This window comes from Punctularia strigosozonata (assembly GCF_000264995.1).
Source record: "Punctularia strigosozonata HHB-11173 SS5 unplaced genomic scaffold PUNSTscaffold_9, whole genome shotgun sequence".
Classification (NCBI taxonomy): domain Eukaryota; kingdom Fungi; phylum Basidiomycota; class Agaricomycetes; order Corticiales; family Punctulariaceae; genus Punctularia; species Punctularia strigosozonata.
Window position 1 is genome coordinate 430,921 of NW_006767441.1, and position 21,830 is coordinate 452,750.

Genomic DNA, 21,830 nt, shown 5'->3' on the forward strand with positions numbered 1-21,830 from the left:
CAGGCTCCTTAACCAGCCGCTCGTATCGCGTCGAACTCCCAAATCCTAGGGCGGTAGTCAATGTTGTAACAGAGTAATAGATCATGTGAACTCAGGGGTAAACAATCATGTGATCTTTCCTTTTATATCCTGGGCTTGGGGGAGTACGACGCGATAGAGCGGCTGGCGGATCATGTATTTCAAATTCTCGGCTTCGCTCGGCATACCCGCTCAAGAAACACGCCTATTCCGAAAGCGTGATCCGGCATAATACAAAGCACCGCCACAAGGACCCCGAGGCCCACCGTAGCCTAATTGCAAGAAGTTTCGACAGTTCAGGCCGGTCCAATGCATATTACAGTACAAATCACTCCCTTAGCAGAGTAAGCACCCTAAGTACGAGAGCAAGCGGCCTGAGCAAAAGTGAGGAGGGAAGCAGGAGGAAACAATTGTTAAAAAGAGACACAATGGTCGGACTCGAACGCGCGAGGCGGACTGCCACCAAAACCAATAGTAAAAGACGCTTAACCGCTGAGCTAACACAACACCGGTATGATGTGGAGCGTAATTGTATATGACCTTGTTTATAGGTATAGCACTGGACAAATGTACAACAAAAGGCAACCGCCGGGGATCGAACCTGTGCCTTCCTGCAAAAACAAGAGCTCAAACACGACGCAATAACCACTTCGTCATCGCGGTTCGCTCTTTCCCGCAATGCAAGCCTATATAACTATATTTCCCGCACTCCGTCGCTAGCCTCTTCTTCCCGTCCAACACCCCCATTGAGAATGTGCGCCTCGGCCGCAGCCGGCGCTTCCGCAGGGCCCCTCGCTCGACGCGAGTGCGGTCCTCTCCGCACTGAACGAGCTCTCCTCCCGGATCAGCAAGGCGCAGAACATCCCCAAGGAGGACTTCGACGACCTCGGGACTTCCTTGACGCGTGCTGCTAGAGACACAGTCAGTATATGCCGCTTTGGTGGACGTGGTAGGACCCCAGTAGTAGCACCCACAACGGGCTTGATTTATGGCACAGCCACTATACTTTCTTCCAACCTCATGCTCGTTCTTGAGCGGGTATGCCGAGCGAAGCCGAGAATTTGAAATACATGATCCGCCAGCCGCTCTATCGCGTCGTACTCCCCCAAGCCCAGGATATAAAAGGAAAGATCACATGATTGTTTACCCCTGAGTTCACATGATCTATTACTCTGTTACAACATTGACTACCGCCCTAGGATTTGGGAGTTCGACGCGATACGAGCGGCTGGTTAAGGAGCCTGGCCATTGTGCCATTCGCTCATTGCCCGACGATGACGCCGGTGCGTTGCAGATGGACGCGGTTCTCGGGCAGACACGGCGGTGGTCGAAATTTAAAGGTTTGTATTGGTCGTCGGGGCGGCATTTCGCACGCGTCCCGATCAGGACGTCGGGAGGCGTCGGGAGGCGTCGGGAGTTCCCTTGCCGTTGAGTAACGCGTCCGGCTCGGAAGGACGGAATAAACCCACTGGGGTGGGTTTTTGCGATTGCGCATCATCGGCGAATGCTCATGAAAGCACCAGCGTGACGATAGACGGCCATTTGCTTCGAGCGACTTTGGCTGGTCCAGAGCATGCTCAGGATTGACAGTCAGTGTGTACCGGAGGGCGGCGACACCGGTGATAGATGGTCCCTCAAGAGATCGTATGTACACTGAAAGGTGCGACGGACCACGATCCTACGAGATCTCGATGCCTCGGCGGGCCCTGGTGGGTTTGAACGCTAACTTGATTCAGGTGTCGTGGTCAGATCCACGTCCGATGAGTCAGGTACGCTGAGGACGATGGGGCTATATAGATAAGATTGACCTTAGCGTGGGTCTGAGTCGCGCACGCTCGCAGCTCGATTCCTTCGCGCGCGGGGGAGGAAGAAGGAGGAGCTTACGAATACTACTATCACTGTACCGGCTACGCACGAATCTTGTTACTTATACGACCATAGATATCGCGGCACGCCATTCGGATTGGTGAGCGCCAAACTGCGCCACGTCGCGGCGGCGTGACACGTGAGTCGTGACAGGCGTGCGCGCCGGGACGCGGTAGGTGCGGCAGGGCAGCCGTGCAGCGGCAGTGCCGACGAGGAGTCGTCGTCGTCGCCGCCAAACATCGTCCCAGCATCTCGCCAAGATCTGCGTCTCTGCGGGTCGCTCGTGAACAGACCGCAGTCCGGGGCCCCTTGCCGTTGCTGCATCATCGCACCCGCGGTTTGTCGCCCGTTCTCGCCTGTGCAACGAAGCGTCACGCGCACCTTCGTCACTGCTGGAGCATAGGACGGGACGAGGGGGTAAACGGAATGACAACAACTCTGACCGAGCCCGCTGCCGCATGGACGTCATTGCCACATGTAACTTAGAGCCGCATCCCTACGGCAATAGCCTGCGGTCTCTAGATAGCCACATTCGCAGAAAGGTGGGGTTCTATCACTACGTCGCTGTTCTAGGCAGCGCCAGTGGCACGACATCGTCACCTTCGATGCGAAGTTTGGTATTTTGAGAGCGTCCTGAAGATCGCTCCTACACTTCTGTACGTATCACAGCGAACCCACGAGAGCGTCGGGCACTACTTTGGGCAAAAGAACAGAAACTTCTCACGGCCTCGTCGCACTCGGTGGGCGGAAACGCGCCAGGATTGGCGTTGCGGTGGTATAGTGTTCACACCGGTTACTCCGTAAATCAGGAGACATAGGTCCCCAGCAGAATGAGTCGATCAAATGTGGTGTCTTAGGTTGAGTTGTAATCCTGCCGATATATCAATGGGGGCTGGCGCAATAACGCCGAGCCGACGCTCCCGAGTCGAATGATGGGGCGTAGTCAGCGGGCAGGCAATCTACCGAAACCTGAATCAGTCAGCGATCGTGCCCTTCTTACAGAGCAACTCCAGCTAACGGTGCTCGATGCGAACGAGTGGTCGCATATTGCGCTGCGATTTGCGAGTGCAGCTCAGACAGGTTTGCAGCGTCGCCTGAGCGGATTTGCAGACGAGGCTGGATGCGTGCGACACGGTGCGAGGGGCGCGGATGGGGAGCGGCGCCGGCCGGACTGACGCGCTCGGCGTGCCGCTTGGCCCGAGGTGGACGGATGGTGCTGACTCGGCGGGTGAGTCACGGCAGTGTGACTGGCTGCCATATCGGGAAACATGACAAGAGCGCAGATCCCATCTGAGATCGCGCCCAGCATCGCCGCAGTCATTTCGGTTTGAGGACACGACAGCCTACTCAGCCGGCCACGACCCGCCTCCGAGTCCGCCGCAGGAGTATATAGCCCGCCATGGTCCTCTGCCCGGCCCCTCGTCAACCTCCGCCCCCCGTCCCCAACGGCCATGGTCGCATACTCCTCCCCCGTGGTACACCCCTCCAGCATGGTCGATGCCTCGATGCACGACCCAGCACTACTAGGTCTTCTTGACTGCGAGATCTCCCGTACCTCCATCGGTAAGTCCCAACATGCATTCCATGCTTTTTCAGAAAGACGCTGATCTCATTTGCAGACTACGCCGTCCAGGTCACGAGGGAAACGGTCAACTACGCGCTCTCGCGTTCGGCCCCATCCACCTCGAAGCAGACTCGCGGGCGCTCGCTGAAGCAAGAGATGACGGACTCCTTTCATAATCTTGCATCGCACGTCCTCCGCGCCGCCGAGGTCTCGATGCCCACCCTCTTAGTCACGCTTGTCTACATCGAGCGTGCGAAGCCGCACCTCCAGATCGCCCTCGAACAATGGGCCTGCGAGCGTGTCTTCCTCGGAGCACTCATCCTTGCTTCCAAAGTACGTTCGCTCGCTTGTCTGCTATCTCGACTTCTTTACTGATGATAACTTTTATTAGTACTGCAACGACTCCACGCTCAAAAACGTCCACTGGGCGTGGGCGACGGGCGTTTTCGGCAAGGCCGACATCATGCGCATCGAGCGAGAGTTCCTCGATGTGCTCAACTGGGAGCTTGGCGTGCGCGAGGACGAGCTCCTCCCGCACCATCGCCGTCTCGATCAGCTCGCCTCTCCCACCCCATCCGCTAAGCGCGTTCGTGGTCTTACCTCGCGCAAGCGCACGTCAAAGCACACCTCGCCCCGCCACAGCGAGGTGCCCGAACTGTCCTCTCCCTCCTCCAGCTCCGGTTCGTCAACAGCGTCTTCTTCGCCTCGGACGCCAGATCAGCTGCAATATCTACCCGACCTGCCCGCACACGAACCTGTGCCATCGCACTCGCCAATGGAGGTTGACATCACCGACGAAGTCCTCGAGCCTTCTACGGGCAAATCAAAGCTCTCGCGGCCTTCACGGCCACGACGATCGAGCACGCTCGATCTGCTCCTCCACTTCCCCATTCCCCGACGATACGGGCACAAACTGTGCTCTTCGAAGGTTGCACCTGCGCCCGCACAAATACATCAGCCTCCGCGGTCGTCCGATATCTGGATATGATTCTCGTCGCGCCCCCGCCACATTCATTGCATCTCCGTTTTCTTATTTTCGACTTCTACGCTCACTTGCATCTTCTCTCATCATATGCATCCGCTGGCATCACATCTGCAATTTGACCGCTCTAAAAAAAACCTTAATGCGTGTCGCCTCGTGCCATCTAATGTACAATTAACTTATACGTGTACAAAACACTCATCTAGTCGATCCGCATCTCAATTGCAATCAGAACGTCGTTCGAACGAACTACTATATCACGTTTACGAGACCTAAAGTGAGACATTGCGAGAAGATTCGCATGACCTCGCGTGTATGACAGTCCAACGCGCACGCGCCATCTCCAGCGCCGGCGTCAGACGGCGGCGTGGCGTGTCTTCCAGGTTCTCAGTCATTATTCTCTCATCTCCACTGGATCAGCAGCCCGTTCACTCGGAGGTTTATGGCCCGAAGTGATGAGCGACGGACGGTAATGTCAGTCGTGTCTGCAGATGCAGTCCTGCTGGCGTGCGTGACCAAGACCGGAGGACGGCCTGTGCATGCAGCTGATCGCAGCTTGGGACCCGGAGCGCGGTCGTTGCGTGTACAAGTCAGGTTTACTACACGGCCGCAACGCGTGTGTCGCCCGCGGCCGACATTTTGCTGGCCGAGGATATTTGTGTGCTTATCTCTGTATACTCTGCTCAATTACATGGGCGTCTGTGGAGCATGATGCGGGTAGACCGTAAATGGGTACCCCTATACATGATTTCATGTCCTCCCCCCCTCCGTACTAGACCCCATGAGGCGGCCGATTTCCATAGTCGTGCGGGCACATACTGACCCCTCTCACAAGTGCACAGGCGGACGAGAAGCACAGGCTCCACGTATCGCTCACGGGCCTGATTCACTTACACCTCCCTATTGACAATCGTGCAGTACTTCGCGTGACATTGGCCCCTTTTTGGTCTCCGCTCCCAGCGTGCCACAGACTTCTCTCAGCGATATTCTAGCCCGGCGGAAGAGCACCAGAACGGATTCGCTGGCCCGGGCCCAGCGGTTACTTGACAGGGTCGCTGTCTTCCATCACCACCACCACCACCACCACCACCACAGGCTGTAGCAATGATCGGGTTGCGTCCAAGATAGAAGACCATTGCTCAAGGTGGACACACTCCTGATCAGAAGGTCTGCAGCTGTAGCATGTCATTGCCACTGCTTCCGAGGAATAGGTGAAGGCTTGATGTCGATGCCGGGCCCTAGCAGGGAGCCGCCGAGAATGGCCCGCGGACAAGCCGAATTCGGCCGCCTGAGCGATCCTCTGACGAAGTTCCGTCTGCGAACCACTGCAGCGAACATACGCCAGCGTGGGCAATCTCTGGCTTCCGAACCGGAATTACGATGCTGGCAATCGGTAAACACGCCAAACCGGGGATACGCGGGACAAGTACCGAGCGCCATGCCACGACATGCACAGAACAGGATACGGGGGTTTTTCGATCTCGTTCTCAAGGAGGTGCACATTCTAGGACGCATGAGGTGAAATATAATCGATCGGGCCGGAGCTCCTAGAGCACTGATAGCAGGTACAACCATAGAAGCAGAGAGGCGACCATGCTTTATCGGATGTCCTGCGTAGAATACAATCGGTGTTGCGGGGGTAACTTTGGATGGGGAGGGGTATTGCATATGCAAAAGGTGCATCTCGTGACGATTTGGCAATCGTAATGAAGTCGATTCACGCATGGTCATGGTGCAAGCGGTAAATATAGCACTCATGGCTGCCTCGTGCAGTAGACAGGATGGTGACTACATCCAGAGAAAGACAGGAAATCAGAAAAGACCATTAAGGAAGTTAAGGAGGAGATAATACGGACCAAGCACCGGAGGGAAGCATGCGACCAATCCTTCATAACGCGTCAAGTGGCCGAATAAACTCGAATGATACCCAGTCACAGTCAGATTCCAGGGTTCTGGGCTTCGCGGGCGCTGATATCTTGATGGCTCTTTCCGTTTGAGGCTGCAGAAAAGGCTGCGAGAACGTAGGTCGCATACGTGCAAGTGTCTGGGCATCGTCTACTTGATCTCGGGCGGATGTAGATGGCTGAAGTTCTTCTGCGCCTGCGCAGCGGAGGGTTACCTTGGGCAAATACCACTTGCTGCAGTACTTTTCGGAATCCGCTTCAATTGCCATAGTGGCCGCTGGTAGTGACGACGCAAGCAAACGGCAGAGATGGGAGGGCATACGATGGGGATGGATACGAACCACGAAACGATTGTCCCATAAAATGTGCACTTCCTCTTTCGAACGGGCGCTGGACGGTCCGGGCTGGATTCCGAGTGCGTCTTGTACCGGTTTCGTGATGTCTATTGTCAAGGCATCGTTTCCTAACATCGGCTTAAGGCGCATGGCGAGCCATCCGGGTCTCTCGCCTTCACCAAACTTGGATCCGCTTGAGTAACGTATGCCTCCTCGCGCATTGATAGCAACAGGTTCCCATAAGACGTCAGATCCACCAGAGAAACGTTTGCGAGAATCCAGGAGGCGGCGTTTCATCCTCGAAGGGGAAGGAGTATAGGGGAACGGGTCTGTTGCCAGTAATCCGTTGATTATCCCTGTAATCGAGGAGGACGACCGTCCTGCTTCTGATTTCACGGATCCCCATGGGCGCGCAGAGACATAACGAATTATGCGCATGAGTAGCTGAGCGAGAACGACGGGATCAGTGATCTTTCCGAGCGCCTCCGTCGGGAAAGCGATCGTCGACGGCGGGCTGGGAACGAGTAACCGGGACAGCTCGGATGTCACTGTGAATCAGACATTTTAGAGATGAGCATATCGGTGTTAAGGGGGGTAAGGTACCCTGTTCATCGATGTATTCTCGTTGCTCTCCAAACATCTCCAATATACTATATAATCGCACTCGGGCGGCAGGGGATCGAAGGTTGTCCACGTTGAGACGTGCGGCGCCTTGCTGTATTGCGTCTATCTCTTTCTGACGCGGCAAGGGAATGTCGAGGTTGCCGGCGAGTAAGTGGCGGATGGAGTTGCGTATGGTCAACTCCGGTTGGAAGTTGGTCTGGTCAACCGCGTATTCGAGCGCATGCTCGTCGCAAGTTGCCAAAATTCTATCCTGACGTAGTCATATAAGTGGGTATCATTCATCATAGGATTGAGCGGCAGGCACCTTCGTGAAGCCGAGCATAGGCCGGATAATCCATCTGCTCATGCCTTCGTAGCCTGCCCAGGCCAGTTGACCCTCGCTATGGCCCATTCCCCACCTACGGCAATACCTCATACCGGCTGCACCTATCTCAGTGCTACTTCGAGCCATTCGCATGAGGCAAAGCTCTATCTGGTCGTCGGCATGATGCCCGAACGCGACCGCGCCCGCGCCGGCTTGGACCATGTCGCGAAATAAGATGTGATATCGGACGTCGCGTGCTCGTCTCTCTAGCGCAGTGTGACTCGTCGGCTTCGGTGGAAAGGGATGAGTCCCCCACTGAACCGAGGACGTGATGTGCTGCACTCCTAGAGACTTCGCGGTTGCTTCGGCCCTCGCGGACATGGCGCTGGAAGAGTCTTGGAGCTTGTGGTCTACGCTGAGGGAGACTAGGGGTATCTGGTCTTCGGGACCAAAGATGCCCGATATGGCGCGTTTTAGGAGGAAGAGGAGGCATGTTGAATCCGGTCCTCCAGAGTTCGCGACGGCTGGAGTTCAATGCCTTCGATGAGCTGAAGGGCCTGAGTGCCAGCGGTAGTCACGGACCAATCTTGCTGGGCCATCCCGTAGGCGGAGTGCATTTTTTAAGCAAACGAAGGAATTCAGAGTTGCTGATTGCCTTGGGTGGTATCAGCATACCTCTCTTGTCCTGGTAGGAGAACAAGCCCGACGCGTGCCTTCGCACACGGCACTACATACGCGACGCGGACTTGGCGGCCACGACTTTACTTCCTCCACCACTAAGGCTCGTAATGTTCAAGGCATATCATTCTCACCAACAAATCGTTCACTTCGTCCTGTCTGCTGCGAGACTTCATAGCAGATTGTTGCGATCAAACATCGCCTTCTCGGTCATGGCTATGCACAATCAAACCACGGCCCACAGGGCTGCGGATGTATAGCTTGTAGGCGCCAAGCATCGTATGAGTCGGCGTACCGTGAACTGCGTACCCTGTTCTGCTAAGACCCATATGTCATCGCCTATTGCCTCGGGCCGTGAACTAGCTGAGGTGCGTCAGACATGCCATTGTTGCTAGCGCCATCTCCATCTTACTGCCTTCCAGCCAACATGTGTACGACAAGACTCATCAGGACTGTATCACCCTGTGTCACAGAGAGGTGACAGTGGCTACGCCTCGAACGCAGACACGGTTGTTCAATCACCGCCTGAGGTGGATGATGGGTCCGACATGTCGTCCTCGAATGGGCTCGACGACGACAAGAACAAGGTAAGCATAATGACCCCGCCTATTCTGAACCGCAACTGAGGGATCACAACAAAAGCATCTGGGAACAACTACGCGTCTCGAGGCGATTTCCCTGTCGGAGCTTACTTATGCCTCAAAAGGATGGACAGCCTGTGCACGCGCTGTGAAACAGTATGATGAATCCCTCGTCGCAGGTTGGAAGGAGGAGATCGACAGTCTTCTCGTTTTCGTAAGACGATTACGCTGACATCCTAGCCCCCATCATTGATGTTCTACTCACAGGCTGGCTTGTTCTCTGCCGTCCTCACAGCGTTCGCCGCAGAAAGCTATCAGATGCTCTCGACCGATCCGGCAGAAACATCGGCTGCGATACTGCAACAGATTAACGTGCAACTCAGGGATCTGGTGACCCACGCGGACCCACCTGGTTCAGCCGCGACCTCCTTCTCCCCTGCAACAGTGACCCATTCGGCCATTAGGATAAACAGTAAGTGTACCTTCAACCGATGTACTCTGCGGGTCGCTGACAGTACGTGGAAAAGCCCTGTGGTTCTCCAGCCTCGCCTGTAGCTTGTCAGCAGCCCTCTTCGGCATGATGGAGAAACAATGGATACGCGAATATACGAACTTCGGCATGGCGTCACCTCGAGAAAGCCTGCGCATGCGACAATACAGATACGAGGGCCTCATGAAGTGGGGCGTGTTTGAGATTGTCGGAGCCTTGCCTGTGCTGCTGCAAGTTGCCGTAATATTGTTTCTCATTGGGCTGGTCGATCTGCTATGGAACCTCCATCCGATTGTCGCCGGCATTTTCACTGTCCTCACCGCCATAACCCTCCTCATGGCCGTAGCCATGGCGTTCATGCCGGTATTTTCCAGCAGCTGCCCATACAAGTCCCCTTTGTCGTTCTTCCTCATCCGGCTTCTGACTCCTCTGTCGCTCGTTCTTCGCCATTGGGGGAAGTTTTTCCTCATTGGCATTCCCAGATATTTCGCCCGGCGTCGTCAACGAGCGACGTCTCGGTCACTCAGGTCGGCATTCAAGTTTCTGTACGACTTTTCGCGCGCGACCATGTCGCGATCGCCAGTCAGCTGGAGCGCGAGGGACCTCCATCCCGTGCGGCTGGCCGACGACCTAGAGCACGTGGCTCTAGCTTGGGCACACAAGAGCATCGTGGACGATGATCTTCTCGACGCTATCACACCCTGCATTCGAGACCTGCCAGAAGCGGAGCGTGTGCGACTGGCGTTCGATGTCGTCGCGCAGAAATCCTCCTGTGACATCGATCAGGTCCTTTCCTATATCCGTCGCAACGATGTGGCCTTGCTCCGGACATCCACACCTGCTCGATGCGGGCCAATATGGGATGAGGTTCACTATAATGATCTCGCGCTATTGGCCCTACCGGAAAGGGCTTACCATCCCACCGGCGTCGAGCGCGAGGTCGTGAGGCAGCTCCGTATGCTGTTGGACGTGTTAACGTCGTGCCAACAACTGCCTTCGTTCGTCGATCCGACGCTCTCGACGAGGCAAATCTCACGGCGAGACATTATCTCGCTGATAGATTCCCTTCTGGAGTATATGCCCCCCGCCGGGCAGATCATCTGCCGTGACTATTGCACCGGCATGCTTTCCCTTACTGGAGACAATCTGTATAGCGACGTGCGCCTGAAGGCGATGGTGATGCGATCGCTCTATACCTTCGCTCGCACTCGTGATATCAAGGTTGACCTAGACGGTAAGGGTCTGGCTAGTGTCGTTCACGCCCAGCTCTGAACATTCGATGTGACACAGCTGTACACAACCTATGCGACACGGTGGCCAGGGCATTCGTGTTCTGCGATAGCGTTCCGCCGAAGTGGGATACAAATCACCGGGAAATGTTCATCTCCGCTAGCTCGTTCGCGCTGCGAGCGTTCGCTGTTGCTCCAAAGCGTAGCTCACTGGAGAGCGCACCCTATCTCCGTCTACTCAATGCGATCCAGAATTTCGTCGCCTCCGGAGCTGCCGGAGGATGGTCGTCCCGCCAGTGGTGTGAGAATCTGTACGCCCTGGCGGAATACGACGATCGCCTTGTTCCTGCCACACTGGTACAAACCATCTATGAAGCGGATCGACAAGGGCACCTCCGTATACTAGGAACGGAACGGGAATATCTGATCCGCTTACACCGCAAATACTGCGAGTCCTTCCCGGACGTTTGATGTTCGCCGTGAACGTCGCAGGGCTCTTTCCCTCTGTCACCGGGACCGTCGGAGGTAGTGTCCCCTCTGGCCGTTCAGGACGGTTTTCTATCTTACTTGAGTTTATCATCCTTAGTACGCTGTATGTATACTCGCCGTCACATTGAGGCACACCTCTCCTTTCGTCTTGCGGAGGTTCAATTGCAGATATCTGCTTCCGGTCCATGGTCAATTCCCTATCAGACCCTATAGGCCTTTTCCCGATGTCTATCATGTTCCCTATCTCAACCCTAACGGGAATGCTAATCAAGCCAATCACCACGATACACGCGAGTCGCTACCCATGATGCTCGTTCTGGGAGTCGGTAGACGGCCAGGGAAGTACCAATAGCGGTCATTGAGTTATGCATGGCCATAACCAAGCCATGCCTGTCAGGATCACTTGAGCTCGAGTAAGATGAACATGCCAGCGACGCTTCGCATAAATTCCACAAGTAAACGAGAGTCAGCATATATAAGTTCCTTAGCACTAGTCCACAAACCACGACATGTGCGAAAGACTGGAACGAACCCAGGACAGTCCGCTGGAGCGCGAGGGACCCTCACCCGTGCGGCTCGCCGACGAACCAGAGCACGCGGCTCTGGCTTGGGCACCAAAAATCGATCATAGCAACCAATCCGAAATTTGAAAGTTCTATTAAACTATCATGGTCATAGACCGGCTTCGTTCAAGCGATAACGTTCGGAACATGCATGGAAAGCTACATATCCATGGCTCAGGGCCATATAAGCTTCCAACGCTTTGGGGCAGGCCTCCAGCATCTGCTGCGACCGTTCGTGCGACGTCGCTGTCTCGTCCGCGATTCTGCGCAACGATTCGATCTTTGAAATGCGGTGGAGCCTTGCCTCAACGGAAACATAGTTTGTGCTTTCTCCAGCCAGTACCTCCTTGTAGAATGAAAGGACGTCGCTGAGAAGGCGAGCAGGCGTTAAATGCTATCGCGCGTGGGTGATAGCGATCACTCACTTCGCGCAATTTATAAACACCACGATTTCCGGTATGGCCTGGACGAAGTCCGTGAATGGCATCTCGGGAGGAAACGCGAAGAGGGCGTAAGCCTCCGATACGCCTGACATGACTCGCGCCCAATATGGGTATCGAACGGCGCCGGAGCGAATCTGGGGAAAACAGGTTAGCTCGGTATGGTCGAAACGATGGGCAATATAAATGGCTGACCGACATGCCCTTAGTCCTGCTCTCGAGTAAAAGAGCGGTTGGTAGGTTTAAGATGGAGTTGACAATCACGTTCGAGGCGAAGAAGCCGTAACGTTGTGGTATCTCGCGTATGAGCTCATCCATGGATTGCAGGGTGGGATCACGTTGTTCTTGTCCCCGTACAAAGCGTGTGTTGAAGTCATTGAGTTCGGTTGTGTCGTCCGAATAGGTGTCGTCGAGGTAACTTGCTAGCACCGTGAACACGCATACGAAGAGTTGCGTTTCATGCGGAGTGTGCCCATACGAGGTTCTGGCAATCCATACCGAGAGGGGAATATAAGGTGCGACGCTGTGTGGGCCGGCCAATGGGCATCGGCGGCGGGTGAGATCTTCGCGGGTGAGTCGGTCGAATTCTTGGTCGTAGGCCATTTTGGAATACGGGATCTGGCATCTTGCAAGGAACGCTCGAATTGTCGCACGAACCTCGTCGATATCCACGGTCTGCGCTGATGTATCAGTCTCAGACGATGTCCGGGATCCTAAAATCGACTGACGTCGTTCGTATCTCCGACGGATAAAACGTCGGCAGCAGGCCTAAGTGACGTGCTCTTGGCAGCAGTGCTGATGTGGTGAGGCATCTTGGGGGCTCGTCTTTGGGACTGTGTCTTGGATAGGAGCGTGCACAAGGGTCGTCCTTATATACGCTCGTATGCTGTTACATCACATCGTTCGAGAATCGCGGACCAGGTTGACACAGGAGAGTACGGTGACGCTGTAACAACTAACCCGCCTGTGAAGCTGCCGATGACCGCGGCCGTCAGTGTGAACGAAACAGGTAGACTTTTCGCCCTCCCCAAATGTTCTGCCTCGTCGTTGTATGGGTATAGATAGTGCACGTTGATCGATAGCTCGTGCAATGGACATCCCATATGGGCGTAAACAGTTCCATCGGACCTTCCGCATATCCAATGTGGGATAAGGCTACGTCGTTCGAGCTGATAGGGTTCTGAGGGGATGCCGTGCCGACAACGGTCAGTACGTGGCGTTTTGGTGCCACTGAGAATGTTGTTAACGTTGGCCGAGCGGTACCGAAACTGAAGCCCGACGCCAGGATATCTGAGCCCAAGTCCGATAGCGTCTAAGCGGTGACAATATAGACGAGTGCGCCCAGAGTGCCATTGCAGACAGCCAGGGAGTCATACCTATAGTGTAAGAGATTTCTCGCCTCGGGAGAGCTTGTACGGATGTTCGAGTGTCGGCGTCCTAGCGCTGGCGAATTCCGAGCCGGCGGAACCGGGATGTGAGACTTCGAGGGCGTGTAGCCTTTGGGTCTACGGATCTCCGGCTGCCTAGGGAGCGCTATGCACCTCTTGGCAGAGCCTATCGTCTCTCAGGACAGGTCATGGATGGTGCGGAGAGCGCGGGGCGGTAATCAACGGTAAGTCAAGGTATTTCATAATCACGGTAGATGCGCGTGCAGCGTGTCTGCTCCACGCGCCCTCCTACCATAACTGGCACTGACCGTATCGAATACGGACGTCCGGGCATATAAGACATCCAACTGGTAGCTCGCCGCTCTGTCGGACCTTGAGACTCGATTCATCGCAGCCGAATCCCCGGGCGAAGGAGAAGTGTGAAGCATGGTTCTGGCATTCGCAATTGTGGCTTCCTTGCGTTTTCGTCGGTTGTTATCGTCAGGTCGAGGGCAAGCGACTACATAATCGTGGTTACTGTCGTGTATCTGGGTAAAATAGACCAATACGTTATGATTGGCATAGAAATGGATTACTGAGATACTAAGCTATTACCTTCACTTCACTACAAGACCACGATGCCCAGGACGCTTTGCATATATTCCACAGATAAACGAGAGTTATCATATGTTACTTCCCTAGCCCGAGTCCATAGACCATTACATGTTCGAAAAAAAAAAGTCGAAAGAACCCCGCGTACACGAGTACAAAACCCTCTCAATACCCCCTTTTCAACCGCTCGTTTTCCTCTCTCAACACCCGATTCTCCTCCCTCAGGCGCTCCATCTCCTCGCCGACGCCGCCGAGCGCCTCGCGAAGCTCGCTCTTCCACCCGCGGCCCATGCGGACGAGGTCGAGGTGGAGGCCCATCATCTCCGCCCGCGTCTCCTGCCGGAAATCCAACATCACGTCCTGGACGATCGACCGCAACAGCTCCTGCGCGCCGCTCGGAAGCCCCGGGCGCGAGGGCGAGGGTATCGGCAGGCCGTTCGGGCCGTGGCTGTTGCGCAACGGCGAGGGCACGGCCCAGTGCGGAACGGAGGCGCGCGGGGGGCGTGGCGAGATCTGCATCGAGGTTTCTCTCTGCGGCGGTGCGCCGACGACGACGACGTCGTCGCCGTCGTCCGCGTCTCCGTCTTCGTCGCTGTCGTCCGCGAACCCGACCCGGACGGCTCCGTCCGCTCCGTCTGCTTCCGCCTTGGCCCTCTCTTTGCCCTTCTCCGTATCCGGATCCGGCGGCGAGCCGAGCCCCAGCACGCCCAAGCTCATCTTCTTTGCCCGGCCGGCGGGCAGAGGCGTGACGGGGTCGTCCGACGGCGATGGCAAGTCGGGCGACGGGGTGCGGGTACTCGCACTCGACACAGCGCTACGCGTTCGGCGATGTTGCGGCGGCGCGGCTTCGATACGGTGGGCGGACGGGATGGGCGGGACGGGCGGAGGGGGTTCGCGCTCGCGGACCGTTCCTCGTCCGGACGATTTGGACGCGGTTGAGGACGAGCTACCGCTGGGCCGAATACGGTCGCGCGCCGAGGCGGAAGATGTGGCGCGCGCCCTCGCGTCGGCCGGTTTGCCCTTGGTGGCAACGAGTCCGCTAGGCGGCGGGGACCGGGGTGTCGTTGACTCGTTCTCCTTCTTCGCGGTGCCCTTCAGCGCGGGACGCACGGCTTTGCCTGTCTTTGCAGAGGTGGACGTAGCTATGGCGCGTGTCAGTAAAGACATGAAGACTCAACCGATGCCAAGGCTGTCACGCTCACCTCGAGCGTTCGCGTTCCCAATGTCCTTGACGGGGAAGAGCACCTGAGGTGACTTGCTAACCGGTTCTGTTGCCTTCCTGGAACGCACCGGGGTGATCGGCGTGCCCGTCGAGCCCTTCGACACGCTCGCGGCTAACCTGGCCGTGAGTGGCGATTGGGAGGAGGACGGTGCTCCACGTCGAGCGAGCGGTGATTTGGCGACCGCGGCAGAGCTGGTGCGGCTTGTAGACGGGCGCGGCGACTTGGCGTGCGGCGCGGACGCTCGCCGCGGTGCTGGGGACGCGAGGGTAGAGGTGGGTTTTCTGTCGACCGTCTTGGGAGGTGCTCGTGCCTTGCCCTGGCCCAAGCATCAGTGATGTGCGCGGAGAGTCGCAGGAAATGTGGTGCATACCTGAACGCAGATGGCTACGACCGGGACGGTGTCGCCTAGCGAGGTGGATGTCGGGGGCTTGTCCAACGCGCGCAGGTTCTGCACCAGCAGTCGCCCGTCGTGCGTCCCGAGCAGGATGGCGGAGCCGTCGGGAGCAAAGGCGATGCAAGAAGGTCGTTCGTTGAGAGGTATCGTCCGAACGATCCTGGCAGAGCGACATCGTTAACGGAAGAATCGAAGCCTAGACTGTACGAGTGAACGTACCCGCGCTCTTTCTCAAGATCTGCAAGACAAAGGGCAGGCCCGCTGCAAGAAAGCGCTACTAGCGTCTTGCTGAACGGGCTGCATGATAGCCCGGTGATGTCGCCGGGAGCCGTGATGGTCCGAGCGGGAGCGGAAGGCTTCGTGGTATCGTAGACAAGGAGCTCTTTTCCAGCGATCACCAGCAGCCGCGTTCGCGTATGCGGATGGAAGACGCATGTAGTAACGACGGAGCTCGGGGGTAATCCGCGCAGGGTGATAAGGGAAGGAGGGTTATTCTGGATATCGTGGGCGACGACGGTCGTGGACGAAGCGGAGGCAAGGAGAGACAGGTCGTTGGAAAGAGAAAGCCCGATTACGGGCGCCCTGTGTGCTGTAAATTCGTGGGCGAGCCTCCGGTTTTTTGCCTCGTATAGACATATTCGAGATCCAGAGCTGAAGATGATGGTTTCATCGTCGCGTGCCACCAGGCACGAGATCGGGTCTTCACTCGATTCTTGGTAAACCTCTCCAGCAAGTTCTCCTTCGGCATTATGTTGGGCGATTGACCTGGCGAAGGCAACAAAAAGGGCCTTGTTTGAGGGCGACCACGCCGCCGTGGTGGGTGTCTGCGAAAACGTTTGCGAGGGGGCCAGAGATTGCGGAGGAGATTTGAGCAACGAGGGAGAACAGAGGAGCACGGCTCCTTCGGTGACGGCGGCAAGCATCGCCAGTGCCCTTGCTGTGATGTTGTCGAGGGAGGATGAGATGCGCGTTCAACGTCGAGCAAGAAGAATCATGTGACCGCGTTCTTCCAGGCGGAGATATCCGGGTGGTGCGTCTGTTCCCCTTTCCAGCGTTCGCGCTTGACCTGTCCTTGCACCGCTCAAAACGTGCGCCGTCATTACCTCACAATGAAGATGGAAACGAGTGATATCGCCCATCGTTCTGCATTACGTGGGTGCAGAGGATGGCTACGACGTCGTCTACAGCGTCTGTAATGCTTTTACTCCGGCAGCAACAGTACCCATTCGCCGGGTCCTTGCACACCCGTAGCCGCTGAAATTTTCGCTCGCAGGCCAACGGACACGGTCAGATATATGAACGGCTTCGGGATCCACGTTCCAGATGCCCTCTTCGTGCGTATTGCATCCCCGATATAGGCCGTCCGAACAAATGGACGTTCTGACGCTCGGGATAAGCGACAGTCTCAAGGCCATTCTGGTGGACTTCTGCCTCCCTCTCCGACGTTGAAGCGGTTATCGCTCGGAGAAGATGGCGGTTTCTGATAGCAGCCGCCGCGACGGATCGGGATGCAGCCTCACCTCTTCCTGCGGGGGCGAGAGTGGTAGTGTCAGACATTCGGACTGCCTTATCGTTGGCTCTGTCTGGTGGGTAAGGCCCCTGGATTGTTCGTGCACGCCGCGGAAGCTTTCTTTCGTCGTCATGGAATGCGCCAAGGCGGGCGATACGACGGAGGATTGGAAGCGCGGCTACAAGCGCCGTGAGCAAGCTTGTCGTTGCACGATGGTTTTTCGCACCTCTCGTATTGCGAGGTCTCAGTACGACGTCCATGTACATGCATATGTATCGTACAGACCGCGATGACGAGCCATCGCAAACAAAACATGTGTTTCCGTTCCACCGTCTGCTATCAAGGGGGCGGGCTGATGCCGTTAGTGCGCAACGAGGCACCCTCCCACACCTCGACGTCGGCGGCCCTCCATCAGTCATAAGTCGCCTGGACCGCCTGCCGACCATCCTGCTCGTCCAGCAGCCGCCCGTTTGCAGATTCACAATATCCCGTCCATCGCTCGGCAATATCACGGCCCCTTGGCAGAAGGATATTGCCGATCATGCACCAGCAACAACAACCACAACAGCTGCTCTTGGACTCCGCGTCTCTTGCACCTGCTGCTGCTGCGACGACGACGACGACACCAGCTCCCACCGTCGTGCCCATCCTCCGGCCTTCGAGCCCCTTCAGCAGCCGAACCCACCATCATCCCGCAGGCGGGCGCAGGTCCTCGCTCTACTCGGCCGTGCCCATCGAATACTCGCGCAAGACGCTCTCCGAAGAGTTCAAACGTAAGCGCACCCGGCCTCTGCCTCTATACTCTCCACTGACTCATCCCCTCCAGGACTCTCGCTGCCCGTATTACCGGCGGACCACAGGAGCGCATCCATGCCTGAAGCGCTCTCCTCGCTGCCCCAGCTGGCCACCGGCCGCGCCCCGTCGTCGTCGTGCTCGTCATCGTCCGAATCGTCCTCCGCCACGCTGGCCGCCGAGTCGACCGCGACGAGCAGCAGCACGCTCCAGCTCCCCGCCGTCCCGAGCACCGACACCGTCTCCAACCTCTCCACTCGGTCGCTGCCCCCTGCCACGACGAAGACCGCCCTGCCCCAGTGCACGTTCCGGACCATCTCCTTCGCGCCCTTACCGGTGATGGAGCCCCGGAAGCGGACGTCGAGCGTCCAGCTCGGCGTGGCCGCGCGTTCGCGCATGCTGGCCGAACGGAGGCAGCGCCGGATGGCGCAGGAGGCGGCCGAGTACGGCCCCGGCTACGGCGAGGCGGCGGCGGAGATCGAGCAGGCGGAGGCGCTCGCCGCGCGGAAGCGGCGGATGCGCGACCAGCAGGCGGAGACGGTCGTCGCGGAAGAGGTGCAGAAGAGCAAGGAGGACCGGCAGGAGCGGGAAGACGAGGAGGCCGAGGCGGAGGAGGAGGAGGATCCGATCGCGGCGTGCGCGCGCTTCTTGAAGAAGCGGTTCGCGTCGCTGCGGGGCAAGCGGCGGAGCTCGAGCAAGCCGAGGGCGGTCGGCGGTGGGGCGGGGGAGAAGGAGGAGGTGCCGCCGCCGCCGCTGCCGATATTGACGAGGAGGGACTCGGGACAGCAGCCGCCAGAACCCGTAGGAGGCGCCAAGGACCGTTGGGTCGCCGAACCCGAAGAGCTCAAGATCGCGACGCCCGTGGCCGTCGCCGTAACATGAAGGCGACGCATCCTCCTTCTTTCTCTTATATATATTCGTTTCACGACACATTCACGCATGGATTCTCTGCCCTCGGGCTCTCTACGCAAACTCTCGCATTTCACTCGTTCCAGCATATCGTACGCGCATCATGCCTCGGACCTTCTTTTCCCGTCGCCGCATCGTAATCGTCGTCCGCGTTTATAGCCTCGACGGTCCCTTTTCTTTTTCTCTCTCAGCACCATACAGACATAGCAAGAGACGACATAGATACCACCCATGGCCCCATAGTTTAACGTATCAGAAACTAAGTACGGGCTGGAATAGATACAGCGCAATGACGCGCGATTTCATTTTGACAACGACCGAGCGAGAGGTGAAAGGGACCGGTCGGATCACCAGGGATACGCTGAACAAAGGAAAGGCACGCGCAACGCTGGATCCTGCAAACAGCCGGGGATAGGTACCCGCAACAATATCCACCGCAAGAGAGTCGGTATATACCCGGCCACCCAGCGCCCACGCCAGCCACCGCCTCTTCCTCGCCGTCGTCCACAACGTCGTCTGTCCTTTCCCCCCGCCTCCCGACGCCCCGTCGAGCTCGCGGCGCACCGATCATCGTGCCCATCTCCAGGCTGTGCTGGTCGCCTTGGCCCGGTCCACCTTGATGCGATAGCTGCATTACTTCGTTCCCATCATCAAACAAGCTGTCTCGGTCCCCAACTACACCCTCGTGCTCGCCCACTCCGCCCAACTCGGTCGCTGGTTGACGTCCCCCCACCACGTCCTTCTTCCCTCTCCTCTCCGCTCCGCTCTTCGTTCGACACGAACGTCCCCTGTCCGTACCCGCTGAACGAAACAACCACCACTTGCTACGCCCCACGCTCTTTGTTCCGGCCGCCCAGGCAATCCGGTCGCACCTCCTGTCGACCGTCATACCCATCCACTCATATATCTGTCTTCAAACAAGTCATCTATTATTCCCCCCGATATGCACGCGCGACGCTCTCCTGCCGGGCGGGCCCGTCACGCAGATGCGAAAAGGAGACTCCCCAACGCGCCCTTCGCCCGCCGCGCGGCGGCCCCGGTCGCGGTCGATCCCCAGGAGCTCGCCGTGACCATCACCACCGTCGCGGTCGTGACCGTCCACCCAGGCCAGACGACCACGTCCACCCAGTCGGCCGCCTCCACCTCCACCGCGACCGTCACCGTCGGCGCCCCCACCGCGACCTCCTCTCCCGCACCCGTTACCCAGAGCACGCAACCCGCGACGTCCTCCGTCGTCCAGACCTCGGCAACGAGCACGAGCACCACTCTCGCCTCGACATCTAGCGCGACGAGCACCAGCACCAGCACCAGCACGCTCGCGGCGGGCACGTCCACCACCCCGCTGAGCACCGCCTCGCTTACCACGCCCGCCGTCGGTTCCAGCACAAGCACCCTCCCGAGCTCGTCCGCCACCTCAGCGGGCTCCACCGGCGCGACCGAGACGCACGGCAGCAAAGTGCCCGCTGCCGCGATCGCCGTCCCCGTCGTCCTCGGCATCCTCGCCCTGCTCGCCATCAACTTTTTCTGGATCCGCAAGCGCTACATCCGCACCCGCCAGAGCAAGCGCGCGACGTGGGCCGCCGGTCCCGGCGCCGCGTCCTACCTCAAGACCGGCGATGGGGCGGCGACGACCACCGCCCCCGGCCTGGAAAGCTATTTCGCGAACGGCGGAGAGAAGGCGGCGCCCGCGCCCTACACGTTTGCACCGCCGGCGGCGCCCGTCATCCCGCAGCAGCAGCAGCAGCCGTACGCGTTCGCACCGACGCCCGTGCCGCAGCCCCCGGCGGCGTCGTACAACAACCCGCCCCCGCCCCCGCCGACGGTGCCCACCATCCCCTCAGCCATCCCGGCCGTCCTCCGCCCAGGCTCTCCCTCGCCTTCCTTGCGTCCCGTCACCCCGGCGGCCCCCGCTAGCCCGCTGCCCGCGCCCTCCCCGGCGCTCTCGTTCGTCGGCGCACCGGCACCGGCGACAGGCGCAGGCGCCGCCGTGGTCCGCTGCACGTTCATCCCTAGCCTGCCGGACGAGCTCCAGATCGCGACGGGCGAGAACGTCCGGATCCTGGCCGAGTACGACGACGGCTGGGGCCTCTGCCAGAACGCGCGCGGCGAGCAGGGCATGGTCCCGCTCGAATGCCTCGAGCGCGCGGGCGCCAATGCCGGCGCGCCGGGAGACTGGCGCCAGTCCCGCCGCGCGAGCAGCCTCCGCGCCGGCGTCTGATCGTGTGCGTGTGGCTTTGGCTTTTCGTGCGTTTTCCCCCTGCGTGTCGTCGTTGGTTGAGGGTTTTGTAGGACACTTAGGTGAGCGTAGACCGATCCAGTGTGATGTTGCAGTGGTCTGACTGTGTACATGCAGATGTTGGCCGGGCGTATCTGCTCCTTGTACCTTTTGATATCTTTTTTCGCGGTATCAATTCAATGCCTTAGTTGCTTGCCATTTGGTAGAGCGCAGCGCGCGGGATGGACGATTCGTTTGGGTGTTTTCATTCGCGAACTATTTCGTGTTGTCAGCCATGCGCGGTATTGTATGTCCCCCCATTATTTTGATATTTACAATGTACGTCTCAGCTTCATTGCCTCACGCGTTGTACCCTTCACCCAACAGAGGCTTTACAATGCGTACGAGCCCAGAGCGGTGACCATAATGGAGCATCTATATGATACTCTTTGGTGTTGGAGGCAGACCACCGGGTCTAAGTATCCACACATGGACGGCATCGCAGAATCGTCTGAATGACTTGTTCAAGCTCAGATCTCATTACCCATAGTTCATCATCGATCCAGGACTATATATAATGCGACTTGTCCCTCCTCGGGCGCCTCTACAATGATCGTAGCCACTGGGAGCATTCAGCTGCGAGCGTACCACCGGGGCCGAAATTACCGATGTCAAGGCGGCCGCAGCGTCAGACCGGAGCAGATGGGGAACAATGTCCTTGGTACTTAACACACGGCGGGC

The 21,830-nt window shown here is 57.9% G+C and overlaps 6 protein-coding genes across 6 annotated transcripts; 3 read left to right on the forward strand and 3 right to left on the reverse strand.

Moving 5' to 3' along the window:
- Positions 1–1,945: 1,945 nt before the first annotated feature.
- PUNSTDRAFT_71455 (adenine nucleotide alpha hydrolases-like protein) lies at positions 1,946–8,122 on the reverse strand (the record flags this gene model as incomplete). The annotated part of the gene is made up of 4 exons (XM_007385305.1): positions 1,946–2,320; positions 6,679–7,217; positions 7,273–7,543; positions 7,598–8,122. Coding segments are annotated over 4 exons (1,710 nt in total), but the record flags the coding sequence as incomplete, so codon positions are not given.
- A 639-nt stretch (positions 8,123–8,761) lies between these two features.
- PUNSTDRAFT_144636 (uncharacterized protein) lies at positions 8,762–11,046 on the forward strand (the record flags this gene model as incomplete). Its single annotated transcript, XM_007385306.1, has 5 exons — positions 8,762–8,862; positions 8,918–9,070; positions 9,124–9,328; positions 9,384–10,580; positions 10,637–11,046. Exons 1-5 carry the CDS (start codon positions 8,824–8,826, stop codon positions 11,044–11,046), a joined length of 2,004 nt encoding a protein of 667 aa, XP_007385368.1. The 5' UTR covers positions 8,762–8,823.
- Positions 11,047–11,736: 690 nt separating this feature from the next.
- On the reverse strand, positions 11,737–12,879 carry PUNSTDRAFT_135766 (terpenoid synthase; the record flags this gene model as incomplete). The annotated part of the gene is made up of 4 exons (XM_007385307.1): positions 11,737–11,995; positions 12,053–12,204; positions 12,263–12,742; positions 12,796–12,879. 4 exons carry the CDS (start codon positions 12,877–12,879, stop codon positions 11,737–11,739), a joined length of 975 nt encoding a protein of 324 aa, XP_007385369.1.
- A 1,252-nt stretch (positions 12,880–14,131) lies between these two features.
- PUNSTDRAFT_126939 (uncharacterized protein) lies at positions 14,132–16,098 on the reverse strand (the record flags this gene model as incomplete). Its single annotated transcript, XM_007385308.1, has 5 exons — positions 14,132–15,188; positions 15,249–15,585; positions 15,640–15,823; positions 15,883–15,901; positions 15,942–16,098. The coding sequence occupies 5 exons, from the start codon at positions 16,096–16,098 to the stop codon at positions 14,212–14,214; spliced, it is 1,674 nt and encodes a 557-aa protein (XP_007385370.1). The 3' UTR covers positions 14,132–14,211.
- A 1,476-nt stretch (positions 16,099–17,574) lies between these two features.
- PUNSTDRAFT_126940 (uncharacterized protein) lies at positions 17,575–19,180 on the forward strand. Its single transcript, XM_007385309.1, has 2 exons — positions 17,575–17,946; positions 18,000–19,180. The coding sequence occupies exons 1-2, from the start codon at positions 17,715–17,717 to the stop codon at positions 18,845–18,847; spliced, it is 1,080 nt and encodes a 359-aa protein (XP_007385371.1). The 5' UTR covers positions 17,575–17,714; the 3' UTR covers positions 18,848–19,180.
- Positions 19,181–19,415: 235 nt separating this feature from the next.
- On the forward strand, positions 19,416–21,531 carry PUNSTDRAFT_144639 (uncharacterized protein). Its single transcript, XM_007385310.1, has 2 exons — positions 19,416–21,172; positions 21,228–21,531. The coding sequence occupies exon 1, from the start codon at positions 19,818–19,820 to the stop codon at positions 21,090–21,092; it is 1,275 nt and encodes a 424-aa protein (XP_007385372.1). The 5' UTR covers positions 19,416–19,817; the 3' UTR covers positions 21,093–21,172; positions 21,228–21,531.
- Positions 21,532–21,830: the final 299 nt, after the last annotated feature.